Source organism: Chinchilla lanigera, unplaced genomic scaffold (genome assembly GCF_000276665.1).
Source record: "Chinchilla lanigera isolate Chin_1 unplaced genomic scaffold, ChiLan1.0 scaffold00031, whole genome shotgun sequence".
NCBI classification, from domain to species: domain Eukaryota; kingdom Metazoa; phylum Chordata; class Mammalia; order Rodentia; family Chinchillidae; genus Chinchilla; species Chinchilla lanigera.
Window position 1 is genome coordinate 12,539,599 of NW_004955432.1, and position 19,108 is coordinate 12,558,706.

General features: G+C 39.6%; 1 protein-coding gene across 1 annotated transcript in view; it reads left to right on the top strand.

Annotated features, from left to right (window-relative positions):
• Window positions 1-19,108, top strand: part of Dync1i1 (dynein, cytoplasmic 1, intermediate chain 1) — a gene marked incomplete at its 5' end in the record, with an annotated part of 273,910 nt that overhangs the window by 156,017 nt on the left and 98,785 nt on the right. The window contains 3 exon segments of the mRNA XM_013516078.1: window positions 3,242-3,404; window positions 5,522-5,621; window positions 13,505-13,630. Of these exon segments, the coding sequence (XP_013371532.1) occupies window positions 3,242-3,404; window positions 5,522-5,621; window positions 13,505-13,630 (389 nt within the window).

The following is a 19,108-nucleotide window of genomic DNA, read 5'->3' on the forward strand; positions in this document are numbered from 1 at the left end:
TTTTTTTTGGTTTTTCTCTGGTACCGGGAACCGAACTCATGACCTTGCGCTTGCCAGGCAGGCGCTTTTGCCGCTGAGCTAAATCCCCAGCCCCTATATATATATTCTTTCTAATCCCGGTTAAATCATGAACTTGTTAAAAACAATTCATTACATTTCAGGGATAGGGAAAAAGCTGCAGAAATGTGTCAGGGAAAATTTGAGGTCTATCCTGGGACAAAACAATTCTATCTATTTATTTCTGTACTGTACACATTATGTATTCCACTAATCAACCTTTATTTAATACCTAGAGAGGTTTTATTTCTGAACACATCTTTTGGTTGTGGTTCTGGAGTATTTCATTATATTTCATCATATTGTAACAACACTTAGCAATTTAAAGATTTTTAAGTAATGGGAGGTTTTTAAATAAAAAATAACCATGACCGTCTTTATTTCATAAGTCCAATATTATGACTTTTTCAAAGTACCCATCTGCACATGCATGTTATTATTTAGTGCCAACAAATCATGGCATTTGATCCCTATTAGACATCAAAGCTTAATATAAAGTGTATCCTTTATTTTGCCTCAATGGCAATTTAATTTCAGGCCAAATATCATATTGTCAAGCATAATATCTAAAGAGGCGACTGCTTCGCCTACCTGAACTCAGACTCTGCAAACATACTTTGATCGGCCATTTATGTGTCTCTTATAGAAGAGGTTGTATGTCTTGAAAGCTGAGATCAAAGCAACAATAAGCTACAGGGAAGAAAAAAATTACAGAAAATTACACAGATACTATTTTTTTTTTTATTCAAGGTAATGGACCTGTAAGGAAAGATATGGGGTGAAATCGAAGTGGTTCAAAAAGATCAACAGAGACGAAGTGGCTCAAAAAGATCAACAGAGACTAGCAAGATTTTTTATACCACAAAAAATTAGTAAAGGACAAAAGTTCCTACTTTTTTCTTAATTTCAAGTGTGTCTCAAGTCATCCATTAACAAGGCTGAAGGAGTCTTTTTAAATAAGACATCCTCCTTGGCCCATATGGACCTTGTTAAAAGAAGCTTCTTTATTTATGAGTGTTAAACAAATCAAAATAGATCCAGCATTTTGTAGTATTTTTTTTTTTCTTTTTCCTAGTTACACGTAGTAGTTTTATTGTATTATTGGGTGAAGTAATCCAAAGCAGTTTTGGAAAATAGGCTTATAAATTACTACTTAACTAGTAACTATTGAAAGCTTAACTATTTGCTCAGTATATTTATCTTTAACCATTACACCAGGCTAAAGTTTAGGTCTCCTTACCCCCATTTTATAGATACAACTGCTCTTCAGAGAGCTTCAACTTATGAGTTAAAAACCAAGGCTAAGCAATGACAGAGTCAATATTTGATTCGAGGTTGGCTTTGCAGAGTTCATGCTATTTAGGGCCGCTGCCTAGTTCTCCAATACCTAGCCAAAGTCTGAGTCTACGCGTTGCCAGCCTCATCATTTCTTAAACCGGTGTCTGGGTAACACTGCGCAGCAGACGCTGACAGGGTTTTGGAAGAATCCCAATATACACTGGGAGTGTTAGGGCTCTGGAACCCCGGGCAGCAAAGCAATATTTCTCACTATATTTAGGAATGCTGTAAACTATGGGGTGGTCTGCATTTGGAGGTCTTTTGCTGTAGTTGATGAATCATGTTTTGTCATAGCACTACTCGGATAGCATTTCTTAAGGTGTGAGGCAACTGCATCAGAATCATTCTAGTTTCTTGGACAAATAGAGATTCTCGACCCCTCCAGAACCTCTTCTGAGGAAGAGAAAGGGAAGTGAAAGGGGGAGAGATGTTATGAACATTAAAAGTTTTTGTTCCACTGCCGTGACACTGCAGAAGGCATTCTTTACAGTTCATATTTCTGTGGGTGGTGCCTTCTAGACACCATTAAACAAATCAAATAACGCTTCTAGAGAAAATTAGGCTGCAAGGGATCATACCTAAAAGCTTCCTCTGACCACAAGGCCAGGTAAAAACTGGTCCTGCATATGGAGATGGTCAGAGAAGTGTTTGGGAACCTGCCAGAATGATTGCACCCAGAATGAAGCTGTGATTTTAATGCGTGACTCCCCTCCTACAAGCCAAAGTTCAGGCGTCTCTGCACACTTGAAAGAGTAATCAATCAATCGTTCATTGAGCGCGCTCTGCGTAGGAGTTGAACTGCGATCCCTCAAGAACTGTGAAAGCTCTGCTGACAGTTTCTGTCCTTTCGGGCTTTCAGTGTGGGGAAGTTCTGTATCCCTCCCTCATGGCTTTATGCAAGAAACTGCTTCTGAAAGGTTTACGTAACCAGCTTACTATTCCGAGGTGAACTAACTTTCAGCCTCTGTGACGTACTGCTAACTTACTTCATCTGTGTCACTTTGCAGCTTCACATTTGGGTTGATAACACTAATCATACTAAAAAAGTGGCATAAAATTTATTGTAGGGTGTTTTATGGAAGCATCTCTTTGCTCTATGTCTGGTTACACTCGATCTTAGCCAATAAGTTGAAAAGCAATGGTCCATGTTTGTGTAAGGGAAAAAATATATTAGATGAAAGCAAGTTTGGAAAGACATGGTCACTTAGACTTTTTAAGGCAACTTTATAACAATGTCAACCTACCAACTCACCATCCAAAAGAAAATAAATTTATACAATAGAAAGGAGAAAGGTACTATCTAGGTCGTATCATAAATAGTTCCTAATTATTTAACATATGCGACTTCATAATAGCATCTAATAGTGCATAGTTTTATAAATTTATGCCATTATAGCCTATTTTAGTTCTTTTTAAAGTTCAGTTATAAAGAAAGTTACATTTAGACCTGATTGTTAAAAACACCAATTTATTTTCATTTGTGATCATTTTCAGCTCTTTAAAATTGTAGTTAGGCTATACATGAATTCTTTTTGTGGGAATACCTGCAAAACCCTTTGGTGTGAATTTGAGGACAATTTAAAACCCATATTAACAATATTTTAGGGCCGGGGATGTAGCTCAGTGGCATAGCACCTTGCTCGGCAAGCGCAAGGTCCTGAGTTTGATTCCAGACACACACACACAAAGAAAACCCAAAAAACAAAACAAACAAACAAAAACAATGTTTTACTTCATGTGGCATATCACTTCTTTGATAAGCCACCTTTTTCAAGAGTTAGAGTTTTCTGAAGTTTTTAATTAACCCTTTTTCTTTGTTAACAATTTTTTTTTTTAACCTAAAAAGCCCCTCCCAGGGAGCTGACAGAGGAAGAAAAACAGCAGATTCTTCATTCAGAAGAATTCCTCATCTTTTTTGATCGAACAATACGAGTGATTGAAAGAGCGCTGGCCGAAGACTCCGACATCTTTTTTGACTACAGTGGCAGAGAATTGGAGGAAAAAGATGGGTTAGTCTCTTGTGTACATGTAAAACTACATAATGTGGTAAATTATCTGTTGCACTTGGGGTTTTTGTTGTTGTGAAGAGATGGCTAATGCTATGTTGCCCAGGCTGACCTGGATGCCCAGGCTCACTCCGTCCTCCGGGCTCACACTCCCAAATGCTGGGAATACAAGCACACACACTGTGCCTGGCTTTGTCTGTTGACCCTAAATCCATTTGTGCATTGAACAGTCAAACTGCAAGTCTCTCAGATCAGAAGAAGATGAGATTCTTGGATTGATCTTGCCTAACAGCTTTGCATATGGGCTTCGGTTCTAACTTGCTGCTTCAAATGTCCTTGTAATTATCAGGTGCCCGCGTGAAATGTTTTAGAACTTGATAGCTGGGGAATAGTTCAGGTGATAGAGACTGGAGGAATCGCATATATTTTCCTTTAAATAAACAGCTTATTATAAGCAGCAAGAGGTGACATTTCTTATGTCTACTGTATCTACTCTTGATATCTGAGAAAACAGGAACCTGAGGAAAATCAGCATGAGATGTAAGAGAATTTCACTGATGCAGGAGACAACAAACAGCAAAGTTTTTCCTCTTTTAGGTTGTGTTTTCAAAAAGTACCTTTTAGGAGCTACATATAGCAAGGACATAGTTATAGATACAACAAACAAATGACTAGTCAATAAAAGACAGGGGCCCAAATGTCTTTCTCTGTAACTGTTGTACATGTGTTGGAAAGCAGTAGGTATCAACTACTATCACGGGGATAATAGGAGACACTCTAAAAAGCCTTATAAGAAAGAGATAGCTTGGGCTGGAAATATGGCTCAGTGGCACAGTGCCTGCCTAGAAAGCACAAGGTCCTGAGTTCAATTCCCAGTAAAAAAAAAAATAGAGCTGATTTTGAACAATATATGAAGGTAGGATCACTTGCCTTTTTCATCAGACCTGATTTTTTTCCTATTCCTAAAATTGAGGTGCATTCTTAAAGGACAATCTCATGTCATCATCGAGAAGGCTCAACAGAATGAAAGAGAGGCTCTGAAAACAATTTCAAAAGAGAATACTAAAAATGTTCCCAACACTTGTGATGCTTGTTTTATTTTAAAAACTATTACTTTGGGCTGACTTGGTTTTTTTGCTGTTATGCCCTTCTGGGTGGGTGGGTTCCTGGCAAGAGTTAAGTGTGTGTGCTTCTGAGTTGGTAAGGGTGCAGCTGAGGAACGGTCAGCAAGAAGGAGCAGGCCTAATAGGTCACCTAATTAGAGCACAGATCAGTAGTCTGAAAACAAGTCACCCAGTCTGAACCAGAGTTGTCCAGCTTAAGTGATACAGGGTGCAACTCAGTAGAGCAATGCAAATGAACAGAGGAAAGGTGAATATAGAAAAATTCTTGAATGGGAATTCAAGAAATTTAGATAGTTTTGATGTAGATCCAATCACTACTGGTACAAAATCTGCACTACTCAGCTTGACCACTCAGTCTTGTGGAACAATTTTCTGACCAGCACAGGGTTCTTTGAAGGTGGTGTTAGGGCCAATCAAGTGTCATCATCCTAGACCTATATGCTATTTTGGTCCATAACAGGAATGATAAGCAACTGGAACACATGTGGCGAATTCTCCACTGTCTGCCATGTCTATTTCATGGTAGAAATTATCACCTACTATTGAGCAAGGAGGCAACCAGTAGAGCTAATCAGAATTCACAAGTAAATAGAAACATGCATATAATATCTGGCCTAATAACAGATAAGGTGGTACTGATGTAAAAAAAATTCCCATGTTACTGTGCTCTTTTGATAGCAGGGAGATTTTTAATAAACAGTGCTTCAGGATAGAACGAATTTGGTGGAGGAAAATGCTTCAGGACTGATCAAGGTGGGAACCTGAAACAAATCTGACATTTCATAGCAGCATAAGACAACACTTGTTCAACTTTTCCTGAAGGAGATCATCTTTAGTTCATTCATTGATGATCAGAGCTTGTATTCTAGACTGATGTTTTGGCTTTAGAGTATGATGTGCTATGCCTTTGTCATTTTACTTTTCCCATGTGGGCAACAGAGAAAGAAAGTCCATGTAGAAGCACCTTACTTACCTCTGCTGTTTAAACCCTCCTAGGGATGTTCAGGCTGGAGCCAATCTCTCTTTCAACCGTCAGTTTTATGATGAGCATTGGTCTAAGCATCGAGTGGTCACGTGTATGGACTGGTCTCTCCAGGTAAGAATTATTGCTGGCTTGGGACAAACTGGGCTTATATACCAATGGCATTTGTATTTAAAAAATAAGACTTGTTTTTCCACTTTTTTTTTTTTTCTGTTTGAGACAAGGTCTCATTTTATATTTTGGAGATGGATTCTTGCTAAGTTACTCAGGCTGGGCTCAGAGTAATCCTCCTGCCTCACCATCCCAGAGTGATGGGATTACAGTCACTCATCACCACACAAGGTTTGATTCCTCCCTTGGGTCATCACAGAGATTGACTATCATCTTACACCTATTATTTCTTTTCTAACTATACTTCCTCCTACATCCTACATATGTTGTCTTAGATTTTTTTTCTCTCTGGGCATCTGAGCAAACAATCCTTCTAAGTAAGTCTAACCAATTCATTCCCTGGATTAAAACTCCCTTTTCCCTCCTTGCCTATAGGGACAAAGTCTAAACTCCTAGTGTGACATTTAGAGTGAAAGCAGGCAATTGAACTCAGAGGTGACTTGACCTTCTGGTGATACATTATTAACTCAACCAGTTAAGAACAGACCAAGCATCATGGCCAGCATTGAGCATTTACAGCACACAAAGGCACATAGCCTCGTTGTGGTAAGAGCACAATTTGAACCCAGATGCTCACCTAATGCCATGTTCTGAATAACACACGACATGATAGTAGTGAGGGAAGCGGGAAGGATTAATGCTGGGTATTTATGTGTAGCACATTCCTGGAGTCTGTGCTTTTACTGAAAGTAATAATCATAGCTAGCTTTTAACGTGCGCCTCTCTAGGTCCTTAACGCTGTGCAACTGCTCTGAAAACTTCCTTTTTAAATAGCAATCCTAACAATCCTATGCGGCACTGCTATTAATATTTTTATGTTGTAATTGAAGAAATTGAGATTCAGAGAAGCCGGATAATTTGCTAAAAATCACTCTGATAAGATGGCAGTGAAGTGGAGACTTGCACCCAAGCCTTTCAGCATTCTGAAGCATATGTTCTTAACCACCGCGCACCTGCAAGGCTACTTCTAAATCTTAAACCAAGAAACCTTGTAGGTTCTAAATGATCCAGGGCAGAGAGAACGTGCTTCTAGAGTTTAGTGGAGGTTGGGGTCTCTGGTCAGACAGGACCTCTCAGAAGGCTGGGATTTAGGTAAGTGGTGAGGAGCAGGGTATGTTCTAGGCCCAGCAGTGAAAGGGATAATGAAAGAGTTCCATTCAGTCCTGTTGGAGGAGTAAAGAAGAATATAATCCCCTACAATTGGACTGTCATCAGGCACCATGTGGGTGGGGCGTCTCTCCTCTTGGGTCCCCTTTTACTTCCAAAGAACAAAGCACATAATGCAAGATCCTGTAAATGCTAAAACAAGCAGGGTTTGCCCAACCTTTTTCTGCCAGTGTGTGGGTGGTCCATGAGCACACTTCTTGTACGCAGGGAAATCAGATCCAAGCCTGAGGGAACTTTTAGCTTAGTGTGTGCACTTGTTCAAGGTCTAGATTTACACAGGAAACTTACCTGACACATTCTTTGACAAAGACAACCATGGCTGTCTTCCGGGGCAGCTGATAACGCTTCCCAGGAGGCAGCCTAGCACATCAATGGGGCTAGTCCCTGCCTCACCTCAGTGTGTGCTGGGCTCTGTCACACATGGGCTTGTTTCCAACAGGGTCCTGCCTTCTGTTCGTGTCACAGTGTCACACTGGAAAGGGCAGAAACTCCACCAAGTACAGACTACATTTATTTTGTTTCATTTTTGTGTAACCTGTCCATCTCCACTATGGGGAAAAGGTTTGGATTCTAAAAAAAATGTATTTTATAGAGAGTATAAGAAAAGGAAAATAGATGACAAAGATATAGAAAGAAGACTATTATTAGACAAAAGAAGACACCAAGGGAGCTGGGGAATGTGAGGGGCGTGACAGGGTGATATACACATCGAGACCTAATAGTTTGTGAAAATAAAGGCACTGATGATAAAAATCATTTAAAATAAAATAGTTCTGTATTTTTTAAAAGAGAAAATGGGAAAAGGAATTGGAAACCCCAGCCCTTATATCAGAACTAGCTTTACAAGCATGAGATGAACAGACTTTCTGAATGGATCTAGGTGAAGCGCAAGGACTTTAAGAAAGACAAGAGGCACAGCCTTGGAGTTTAATCTTGGCGGATCTGCCTAGGAGGATTACCTGAGTGGAATAAAACAGAACTAAGGGAAGAGGTAAAAACTATGATGTCTCTGCAGAGCTTTGCTTTTATCTTCTGGGCTTCTTAAGCAGGAGCACTGTAACTTTGCAATATTTGCAAAATATCACCCAAACATTATGACCTGAAAGAAAGAATTGAGCACTTGGGAGATGATGTCAGCTCTGTCATTCATGGAACATTGCCCAGGCCAGTGAGTCAACAGTGCTATCCCCATACCACATGATAGATTTTCCAGATATATACAACGCAAGATTCATCATCTCTCCCCTACAGTACAGTACTTCACTTACATATAAATTGCCTCCTTCAACTAACTCTAAATTCACCTACCACACAAACCTGAGTAATCTTTGAAAGCCCATTTAGTTACTAAATTAAGCAAATTACAATAGCGGAAGGATTCCACTGACGCTAATTCAAATCTATTAACATGTGGATTTATAAGTACTTCTATCATGCCCTCTACTTCTTGTTTATATTAGAAAATAGCATCATTGCTAGACCCCCTCCTTCAGTCTCTACATGGTGCCGTTATTGTGTAAGTACTGTTATCAGGTGAATCTCTGTAATTATTTATGTGCTTTCTCTATCATCTTGGGCAAGTTGTCTAACCTCTCTTAGCTAAAAATTTTTGTCAATGAAATGATGATTATAATAGCCAGTTCACATGCTTATTGTTAGAATTAAATATGTTAACATGTCTAAAGGACTGAGAACTTTTCAATGGCCAGAGCATAAGAGGTACTCAATACATATGACATAGTTGGGAACATGTTAGTAGCCAGGGATTTAGTATTTGCAGAAGAGAACTCCTACCCCTACTCCCCAGAGGAAAATTGAAAATCATTAGCTTGCACTTAGGAATTTCTGTGATAATGTTTTCAGGTATTTCTAACATATTCTTCTTTGTCTTTTTTTTATTTTAGAGAGAATTAAAAAACCCAATAAACAAAATAACAGCAACATAGGCAAAAATAAAACAAAGCAGAAGCAATAAGAATGATACAGGGCTTCAAAACAAAATGATAGGAATTAACAGTGGTTGTTGTATTACATATGGTTATCTTCAGCAAAGTTGCTCAGATTACCAGATGTAAGAATGCAAGATTGATCAAATCATTAAAGAAAATAAAAATAATAAAAAACATTAGAAATGATACAGAGCTTCACTAGACAAGATGGTAGAATTCACCAATGGTCGTTATGTTTGCATATTGTTGACTTCTTTGATGCCTGTTCATACAGTGTCTTAGTCTTATCCTCATCACTGGGACAAATACCTGATGCCCACAACTGAAAGGAGGAGAAATTTACTTTACTCATGGTTCAGTCCATGGTGAGCCAGCTTAAACCCAGAAATAGCATGGCAGGAGGCCATAGTGGAGGAAAGCTGCTCAGATCATGGCAGACAGGAAGCAGAAAATGAAGAGAGGAATCAGAAGGAGATATACCCTTCTGGGTCATGTACCTGTTTTGACCAGACCCCACTTCCTAACAGCAAGTCAACTATATCACCCCTGTGATTTAATCACCTTCCAAAAGACCCACGCATGAGTGTGTGAGGCTATTTGTGGGGGAGGGACATAATGATCCAAACCATAAAACATAGTTTGATGTGTCCCCTGATGTGTCTCCTAAACATTTTTTTTTTCTCTCTAAAAACAAAAAAACAAAGCTGGGTATGGTGGCGCAGGCCTATAATCCTAGCACTTGGGAGGCAGAGGCAGGAGGATTGCCTCCAGTTCGAGGCAACATAGTAAGCTCAAGGCCAGCTTGAACTACATAGCGAGACTGTGTCTCAAAAAAAAGAAAAAGAAAAAAATCCAAAATCTTCACCTCTGGCTAGGCTAAGTAAAAAGAGAGCTTTATTGGAGAGACACTAGGATAGTTATGGAGTCCATGGAAAATATAAAGAACCACAACTCAGGAATGGTAGAAATCCAAGCAGCCAGAGAAACCTCAACAATAGGTTACTGTCATTAGCCTGACTCATTTGTGGTCCCCTGGGTTCTGTGTCTGCATTCAAAATTTACACCATCTACATTAGAAAATGTGACTGACTTGGCTTGATCAGGTGTCAACCCTGTAATTAATTAGCCCTGAGAAGTTAGACACCTGTGTATTCAAGTAATTCCAAAGAGAAGAATCCTGCGAACCAGGCAGACACGTAGTCTATTAGCTTTTTGGTGCCAGGATGAAATATTGGGTGTACACAGTTTAAAGGAGGAAAGATTTGCTTTGGTTCACAGTTCCAGAGGATTCAGTCCATGGTCAGTTGGCTCCAAGGTAGAAGCATCATGAGAGAGAGCATGGCATAGAAAAGCTCCTCACCTCATGACATCCAGAAAGCAGAGTATGAGCACAAGAGGCAGAGAGGAAATCTACCCTTTGAAGTCACACCCCCCAGTGCCCTCTTCCTGTACCTAGGGTCCAACTCCTAACACATCGCCTCTCTTTTCTGTTCCAGTAACCCACCCAATTGGCAAGATTTAAGTCTCATTTCTTCTCCCAAGTCCTTTCCAATTTCTCTCTTGCCATACCTCACCCAAGTAGAGTGGCTACTTTCCACATCCTCCCCTCCCTACCTGTGCTTCTAGAGAGCCTAGGTTATGTATCCCTATTAGCACATGCTGTTCTGCTTTGATGGTCGGGTTGTAGCTGTTCCCACTTGTGTCTTACCTCCCTCTGCTGAAGGCTGAATTCTTCTAGAGCAAAGAATGTTATTGTGGTTATCCTTTTGCCACATTGTACCTGGAACAGAGTTTTATGTATGTACAGTACAGGCAGCGTTTGACACATAGCACAGGGAACAGGCAGGGAAGCAGCTTTTGAAGCTCAACAGAATTTAAGAGTGATGCTTACTTCATCCCTTTTTAGTAATATAACTTGGAACAAATCCCTTCTCCAGGGACCCTTGGCTTCTTTGTCCCTAGAAGGGAGTAAACCATTGCCCACTTTAGAGCTTCTAAGGAGTAAATGAGTTCACGTATCATCCAGCTCAGTGTCTGAAACATACTGAGCACTTAAAACATGCCGTCCGCACCCCCCACCTTTCTAGGAACAATTAGAGTTTGTTTTCCTTTAAGAACAAACCTGGCATTAGAGCACAGCTGGTAATTTCTTGGTAAAATTCTCCTGAAGTTAAATATTAGGTAATCAAGCTGTACGAGTAATTAAGTGACCACAAATTTCATAATTGTTCAAAATCATAATTTTAAATAGCGTTCACATTTAGGTAATTGTTTAGAGGCTTTGTATTGATGAATAAGAAAATACAACCAGTCATGCTCAAACAACAAACAGTGGAAAAAGACACACCAGAAGAGAGTTTGGAATTGCAAAAGCTTACATGGGATAAAATTTAAATCACTATCTCTTGGCCTTGTAATACCAGCTATCAAAATTATGCTGAATGCATTTTCCTAGTGTTTTACTAAAGCACTCTGCATTTTCTAAGGCAGTTTGAAAACCAAGTAATTTGAAATGTTTTCAAATGGAATAAACAAAAACTGTAACCGGGTGCCAGCGATGGGACCCAGATGTGAAACTGTGGGATACTACTGCAGATACATCTGGCTGGTCCCTGGCTCCTATGGAAGTGGCATTGGTATTTATACAGTTGTCATTTCCCATGTGACACAGTTAAATTTCTGATGGATAGTCTGGAGACTTCTGTGTTTATCTGGATGTTGGTTTCACTGAATGGGACTTGAATCAAAGGGCCTGTTTAAGAGGAGTGTTTTCTCATAAAGAATGATTCCATCCGGTGGTTGCCAAATACATGTACATCTCTGCATGCTTACACTTTCTCTGGATCAACCTGCAAGCTGTAACTCTGCAGCTTCCTTAACTGAGGCAGTTTAAAGAATGAATACAGCCATACAGAATACTTAGATTTAGTTATGTTTCTTGGGGGGGTTACTGGTCACATTTATAAGGGTAATCTGTTGAAATATAGACACAGCATAGTAAAAATGAGAGAAGACATTAAATTATCTATGAGAATTGATAAATCAGCAACAATCCTGAGGAGACTCCCCTGTAGGAATAGCATTTTCATGAACTGTGTTCTGCCCTATAAATATCTCCTATGAGATTTATTCTGGGTTTACTTAAAGCTCAGGCCAGAGTTCGTACATGGTAACTGGGACTTCCAAGACCCCACATCTCTACAGAGTCCTTATTTTTTATTGTTTGTGTTTCTTGCAGGTAAGCCTTTAATTATTGGTATTGTCAGATAACAAAGGATTAAGTATTTTTGCTGAGCACAGTGTTGCTAAAATAAAAAGAAGTTACTGAAGGAAAAAAAAGTGAAATTATCTCAACTGATTTTGGCACAAGTTCACCATTTCTAGGTGTTATTAGTTAGGTCAATAGAAATTAGTTCCTAAAGTAAAGAGCTTACTATCTAGTAAAAGATATAGGTGGGCAAATGTATACAGCTGCATGTGCTTTAGTGGGGAGGCGCACAGTACTAAGGGTACTAAGAATCAGAGAAGCAGGGTTGTTTGGATGACTTGGAGCCTGCACTGAGTCTTAACGAATGGGTTCGTAATATGAACGGCACAGAAGTGGTCTCCAGTGAGAGTCAGTCCGATTCATGGGCACAGAGTCTGCTCCTATATCCCTCAAAACCAGTCCAGTGAGGTTGGGTTACAGAGGGTTTGGGGATGGAGGTAGGAAATCATTAGAAGTGATTAAGCAAGGGAAGTAGAAAGGGTAGATCACAAAGGATCTCAGATGACTTGGAATTTCCTTGAAAGTAATAAACCATTAGAGTATTTTAAACCAAATATATGTTTTGTAAAGTCGTCTTCCAGAAGGTGGAGTATGGAGGGTAGGACCTGGCAACCCTGGGTGCAGGAAGCTAAAAATGCATATATTTACCATGCTAGAAGTTAATTTAGGAGGATCTTACCTTAAGAATGAATGAAAATGTGGATTTGAAAGGTGTGGAGGAAGCAATGCCATGTAGTATGTCATAACAAAAAAGAGGAACGTTTGAAAATGAGAATGGAACATGGGACCGGACCAGCCTTGCACTAACAGATACTGTTGAAAGCAATGTGGAATCAATGAGCTTATTTCTCTGTATGTTGCACCTGACATGTTCATGGAAAACCCCTTGTGATCCCCAGTTAGCAGTCAGTTTTTAGGAACTGTTACTCAAAAAAAGATCAAGCCTGGGGTGATATTTCAAAAGTATCAGTGTATTAAGCTTTTTCAAGTCATTGCAGTAGATGAGTCTATCTGGGGAGAATGTGTAGACACACACACACACAAGAAGAGAAGTAAGAGAACAGGTCACCTTGGAATATATGTAGCAAAAGGAGAACCTCCAGCCACTAAAAAATAGTGGTCAGGAAAGAACATTAAGAGAGAAACATGTAATGAAAACCAACATAAGGGGGAAAAGGAGTAATCCAAAGTGTTAGATGCTACAAAGAAATAAGCGGTGTTCACAGTTTGTGGGTTATTTATGACCGTGCCAGCATACATGGAGTGCTAGAGGCAGAAGCCAGGTTGCAATAGGTTAGGCAGTACACTGATATTAAGGATGCCACGATTTAACAAGAAAGCGTTATTTGAACAATGTGAGTAGCATGTGTATGTGTGAACGAGGTCGTTTTTCTTCTGGGGTCATCTTAGCATAAGGCATCCTTGTGATCTCTTCCATCTAGTACCCTGAGCTGATGGTTGCTTCTTACACCAACAACGAGGATGCACCCCATGAGCCAGATGGAGTGGCCTTGGTTTGGAACATGAAGTTTAAGAAAACCACACCGGAATACGTCTTCCACTGTCAGGTAGGAGTCAGAATTGTAAAAAATAACGTCTCCTACTTGACCAAATATAGTTCGCGCTGTCCTGCATCTGTCTTACGTTGGGAGGAAGAACTGAGTTTAAAAATGGAATTGTTTGCAATTTTGGAAAATTCCCCCGCAGTAACCTAATGTTTTGGGAAAGTGGCAACCCTCTTCAAACAGTTAGGAAGCCTGCTTGGGGACTGTGTGTCATTTTCTTTCTATTTAAAACAGCCTCCACGAGGATGAATTTCTAAAGACCTCGCACTTATGAAGAAATTGTGGTGAACCACTTCCTCTGCTTAGCAGCAACATGTGCTTGCCCACCCACGTGGACACCCTCCGAGCACTGCCATTTCAAGCTCCCTTCTCTCCCTTAAATGCAATGGATTTTGCCAATTTTGAGTTTATAGATGCCACATTGTTTTACAGATAGTAACACTCTCCGAGCTGGGTTGGGGGAAGGCTAACCACCAATATTTCTTGAACTGTAGAAATGTAGATGCTGTTAGTAGTTTGAAAAATCAGTTACTATCACATAGTTTTCAATATGTTACTCTTTGTGCCTACTAATGTGTCTTCTCTTCCGTTTGATACACTACAGGCTGAAATTATGCTATCCTTGCACACACTGAGCTTGCTCTATTGCCATTAATCTGCCCAAATAATAGCCCTTAGCATTGGCCAATGCAACAACCCTTTTATTAATGCTCCTATCCTGTGATTATGCACAGGAAAATGGAAAACAAGCATTCCAGCTCAAAGCTGCAGTTTCTCAAATACTACAATTCTGAGGTACTGAAGGGCAGATCACTAGGAACCCAAACATGTTTGAAGAGGGAAGATAAACCTGTTGATTTAGGAAGCTTTGTGCCATTTTATATCTAGAGCTTCATATCTTTTTGAACTAAAATATGTTTAGACTTTTGGATGTTATCAGATATAACTTGGGGAACAGAAGCTGCTGGAATAAAAGTGCCAGCTTCAACGTGATTGAGTAACCTCTAACTCTGGCCATGTTTTTCTAATTTGCTATCTCGAAAACAACTTAACAAGAAGTTTAGGTCTGCACAGTAAATAGCCTTTATTTTCTGAACCTTTGAAATGAGAAGAGTTTATTCTTTTCCCTTTTTGTTGGATTATCAAGTTTGTCAGTTTGATATGCGCTTTCTGTAAACATAGAAGCAAAAAATCCTAATTTTGTTCAGTTTTAAGAGGTTTGCTGAATTGCCAGGAAAATGCTACAAGGATTATGGGATAAAGAGAAGCACATTTTTTGCACAAACGTGCCTTTTAAACTATTTTGATATAACAGAAAGCATAGCTTTCATTTTGGAAAAGCTAAACGTTTTGAAGTTTAACTATTTTAACTGACTGCTAGTAGCTTGTGGTGATAACATATAAGGTACTTAATATATGCAACATTATAGTAAACAACCCAAGAGGAACATGAGAATACTGAGTGAAGAAGAAGGTCTTTGGAAGACTATAGCTAATATTGGTATTTCTTGAAGAGATTCTCCTTTCTTCTCCTCATATCTCTGGAATCATTTACTAATGACTTCAACACAAGACATTAGATTTTTTTTAGTTTCTTCCTTAAGTATTCCAATATATGTATTTTAGAGGCAGATATAGTCCTGACTATAAGAACAAGCGGCCGGAAGAACCTTGACTATACTAACATGGTAGTTATACCAAAGTTGCCAAATGGTGCTGAGTAAAATCTACATATTCCCACATTTTTCCTATCTAGTTTGTCTGGTGACCAGAAGTAGGTTGAGGATTCTAACCTGTACCTATCAAAACGGAGAAAGGTGAACATGCTAATAACCTTTAAAGGCTTTAAACCTTAGGGTTGATCAAACACCACGTGTAAAACACCATGAATTCTCTGAGGCTTACGTATCAAATAAAAGCTGGTCAATTTAGTCATGCACACATTTGAAGATTTTGAAAATTGTGAATGTGCTCCTCAGATATAAATGAGAATCATTCATATAAATTATCCTTAACATTCATGAAGGACCCTATCTGAAAATCACAAAACTCCTAATTGGTAAATAACAATATGGTATCTAGTTTCTGCCATTGAATTTATTGCCTTAAAGTGATCTAACTGCAGGAACTGTTGGGGGCAGAATTTTTCTGTGATTTCTCTCTGGAGAGATAAAGAGAAGAAGTAGAATGAAAGTAATTACAGTCAGCTCTTCCACATCTATGGATTAAACCAACAGCAGCTCAGAAACATTTCAAAAAAATGCATCTGTACTGGACATGTACAGATTTTTTTTCTTGTCAGTATTCCTTAGAGAATAACAGTAGCGCCGGGCGTGGTGGTGCACATCTGTAATCCCAGCACTCTGGAGGCTGAGGCAAGAGGGTTACCATGAGTTCGAGGCCAGCCTGGGCTACATAGTGAGTTCTAGGAAGGCTCGCAAGGCAGTGTTTCTGTGTTGTAGGCAGAACTGATCCTTCTTTGCTAAGCGTTGCTCTTTTCTCTGACGTCCTTTAGCTGATTGGAGGAGGTCTACTCCCATTATGGAGGGTGACCCTCTTGAATTCTACTGACTTAAATGTTAATCACATAAAAATACCTTCATGCCAACATCTGGACTGCAGCATGGTGTCTAAACTGTCATAGACTAGCTCAGTTGACACATAAATTTCCTATCTTGATTTCACACCAGAACAATTCAGAAAACCAGTCTTTTTCACAACTAAAAATCTTCCAAATTCTAGATCACTTTGGGCTCATAGACAAATACACCTGTAGTGATTAGCTTAAAATGGAAGTTGGTAGATTCCAAGGAGATGCCAGAAAGAAACTGGCTCAGAGAAGTCATGAAATAAGTCAGGTGCCTGTGAATGGCACAGCTAGGTTTGAATTCAATGCTTTTATTCTTTTTTTTTCTTGGTTTTTTGAGACAGAGGCTCTCCACGTAGTTCAGACTGGCCTTGAACTCCCTAGGCAGCCCAGGCTGGCCTCAAACTCACAGTGATCCTCCTGCCTCAGCCTCCCAAGTGCTGGTATTATGTGCACCACCATGCCCAGCCAACTGCTTTTATTCTGAAGCCCATATCCTACCTCATTCTGCATGAGTAAGGGATGCAGCCAGGTAATACCATGCAGGTGTGTGGTATGGAAGGAAGCGGGGTAAATGGAGAAGAATTGGAATGAACCGTGTTCTCCACCTTAACTGACCATTGTAATCACTTGGGGAACTTTAAGAGAAGCTAGCACCTCAGTTATCGCAGAGATTCTAATTTACTTGGTCCAGAGTAGAGACAGGCAGACATGGCAGTTAATAGCAAAGGCTATCCAGCTCGTTTTGGCAACTACCCATTTATAGGACATTGGTTATAAATAGTCCTCATAGAGCACTATCCTTACCAGCTGGTAACCCTAAAGGGAAATGCTGAGATCGTGCAGAATTAAAATGTATGTATGAGACAAAGAAACACCATCACTCCTGACTTACAACTTTTCTCCTACATCCTTTCTGATCTCTGCCAAATTTTATTTCTTCCAGCTGATATGTTCTGGAGTCTAATGTACTGAAATCTGGTCAGTTCAACAGATATTCTTCTGTAATATTCCAGTAATTTCAAAATAAGACAAAGAGTTTGCTTAGCAGGAAAGAGGACTGGATAGACAGAGAAGCGAGAACGCCTGGAGGTGATTGCACTTTTGTAATTTTGGAATACTCACCTTAGCGACCCATTTTTTTGCGGAGCTCCACTGATTCTTCTTATTTTCCAAACTGTATAATTGCAAACAAACCCAGTGGTCTGCACAACACTGTTTCAGATGCTAGAAGCCAAACGCACAGCAGACAGACATAGAAATAAACTCAATCTTCCTTTCGCAAAGACTGACAGGCTTTTAGCCTAATCATAAAACGATTTCAGTCTTTCAGAAGAGTCTTTTTTCTCCCTGTTGGGAGCAGCAAGGCCAAATACCCTGTCCTTTCATGGGCAGTTTCATGTCTTAACTGGATTTTTAGGGTAGGCTCCAGGCCTGCGTTTTCTATTTTCATTTCAATAAAAGCTGTCTATACTTGGAAAATATTGGTGAACTCTGCATAGAAAGCAGCCACGCAGCCCCATCACACAGTCTGGCTGTGCGCCAGCTGTCTTCTGTAGTGGCTTCATGCCCTGTCATTAGATTATAGGCCTGACCACCCTGCGTTGCTTACCCTGGTGTGGTCTTCCTCTTTTAAATGGAATGAATAGAATCAGAAATATATATCTTAGAATTATCTGCATCGAGGTAAGTAGAAAAGCTATCTTTAGAGGCTTAGCGTGGTCAGAGGTTTTTTTATTTTTATTTTTACTTTTTAAAATTTTCTTTGTTCTTAACATTCTTTTTTTTTTTCTTTTTACGGATGATCTGACAATGACCTAAAACTGATCATGACCTGAAACCATCACTGTTTCAGGGAAAACCAGAACATTGAAATAGGGGTGATATCCACTAACCTCATCTGAGCCAGTATTTGAAACACTCAGTTTGTGTTTTTTTTCCTCTGGGTGGCTTTTCTTCTCATTAGGATTCCATAACGATTCAGATGAGATTGCAACTCCCAGCCTCAGCTGCTCCATGCCTGGCCCTGCATGAGGTTCCCGCTAACCTCAGAGAGAGTTCTGCCTGTGAGGAGCAATGGGACCACAAGAGGGAACTTGGGCTGGTGGTTAGGACAGGGACAGAAAGTCGGGACTGGCAGCTCAGTTCTGGCTGACCATACCACTGCCTGACCCTGAAGGAGTCCTGGAGGTTTTGTTGCTGTATTTCCTGATGCCATAAAAAGAAGTCTTCTTTCAATCTCTGGTGGAATTGTGAGGTTTATTTCAAAGAACTTAGTGTGTTAGAATCAAAGAAGTGTTAGAATCTAACTGAAGGAATTTTTCTTTTTTAACTTACGTATGGTCTAACTGTGAAAAAGGAAAACAAAAAAATATTTCCCAAGCTTTCCTCTTAGGTCTTCTGAGTGGTTATTGGAGGTCAGAAAAGAAAGGAGTAAAAGAATAGAAGGTTCTTTGATAACTAATGCTTCATATTCACGATGCATTTGGGGTATTCTAAATGGAAGCAAGTAAGAGATGCTGTGTAGTCAGGAAACAGCCTGCCTGGTCAGGAAGGTTCAAGTCAGCATAGGACAGACCCACATGGTTTTCAAACATGATGTTAAATGTACCGCAAGCTCAGAAAACAGAAGTCAAAGGTTCAAAGAGTGTTGAATAGGTTATGATACACTTTCCAAGTACAAAATTATGAAAAATTAAAGTTTACCTGTGACATAAAGATAATAAACTCCTATGTAAAAGATACAAATGATGTGGATCAGACAAGAGAAACAGCACACAGCATTGCTGTTTTGTGCCCTTAGGAAAAGACCTAAGGGGTTTAAATATAAATGCAGAAATGAAATGCAGGCATTCGGAAACACTTCTTTTATGCCAATTGAGTCTGACTAGTCT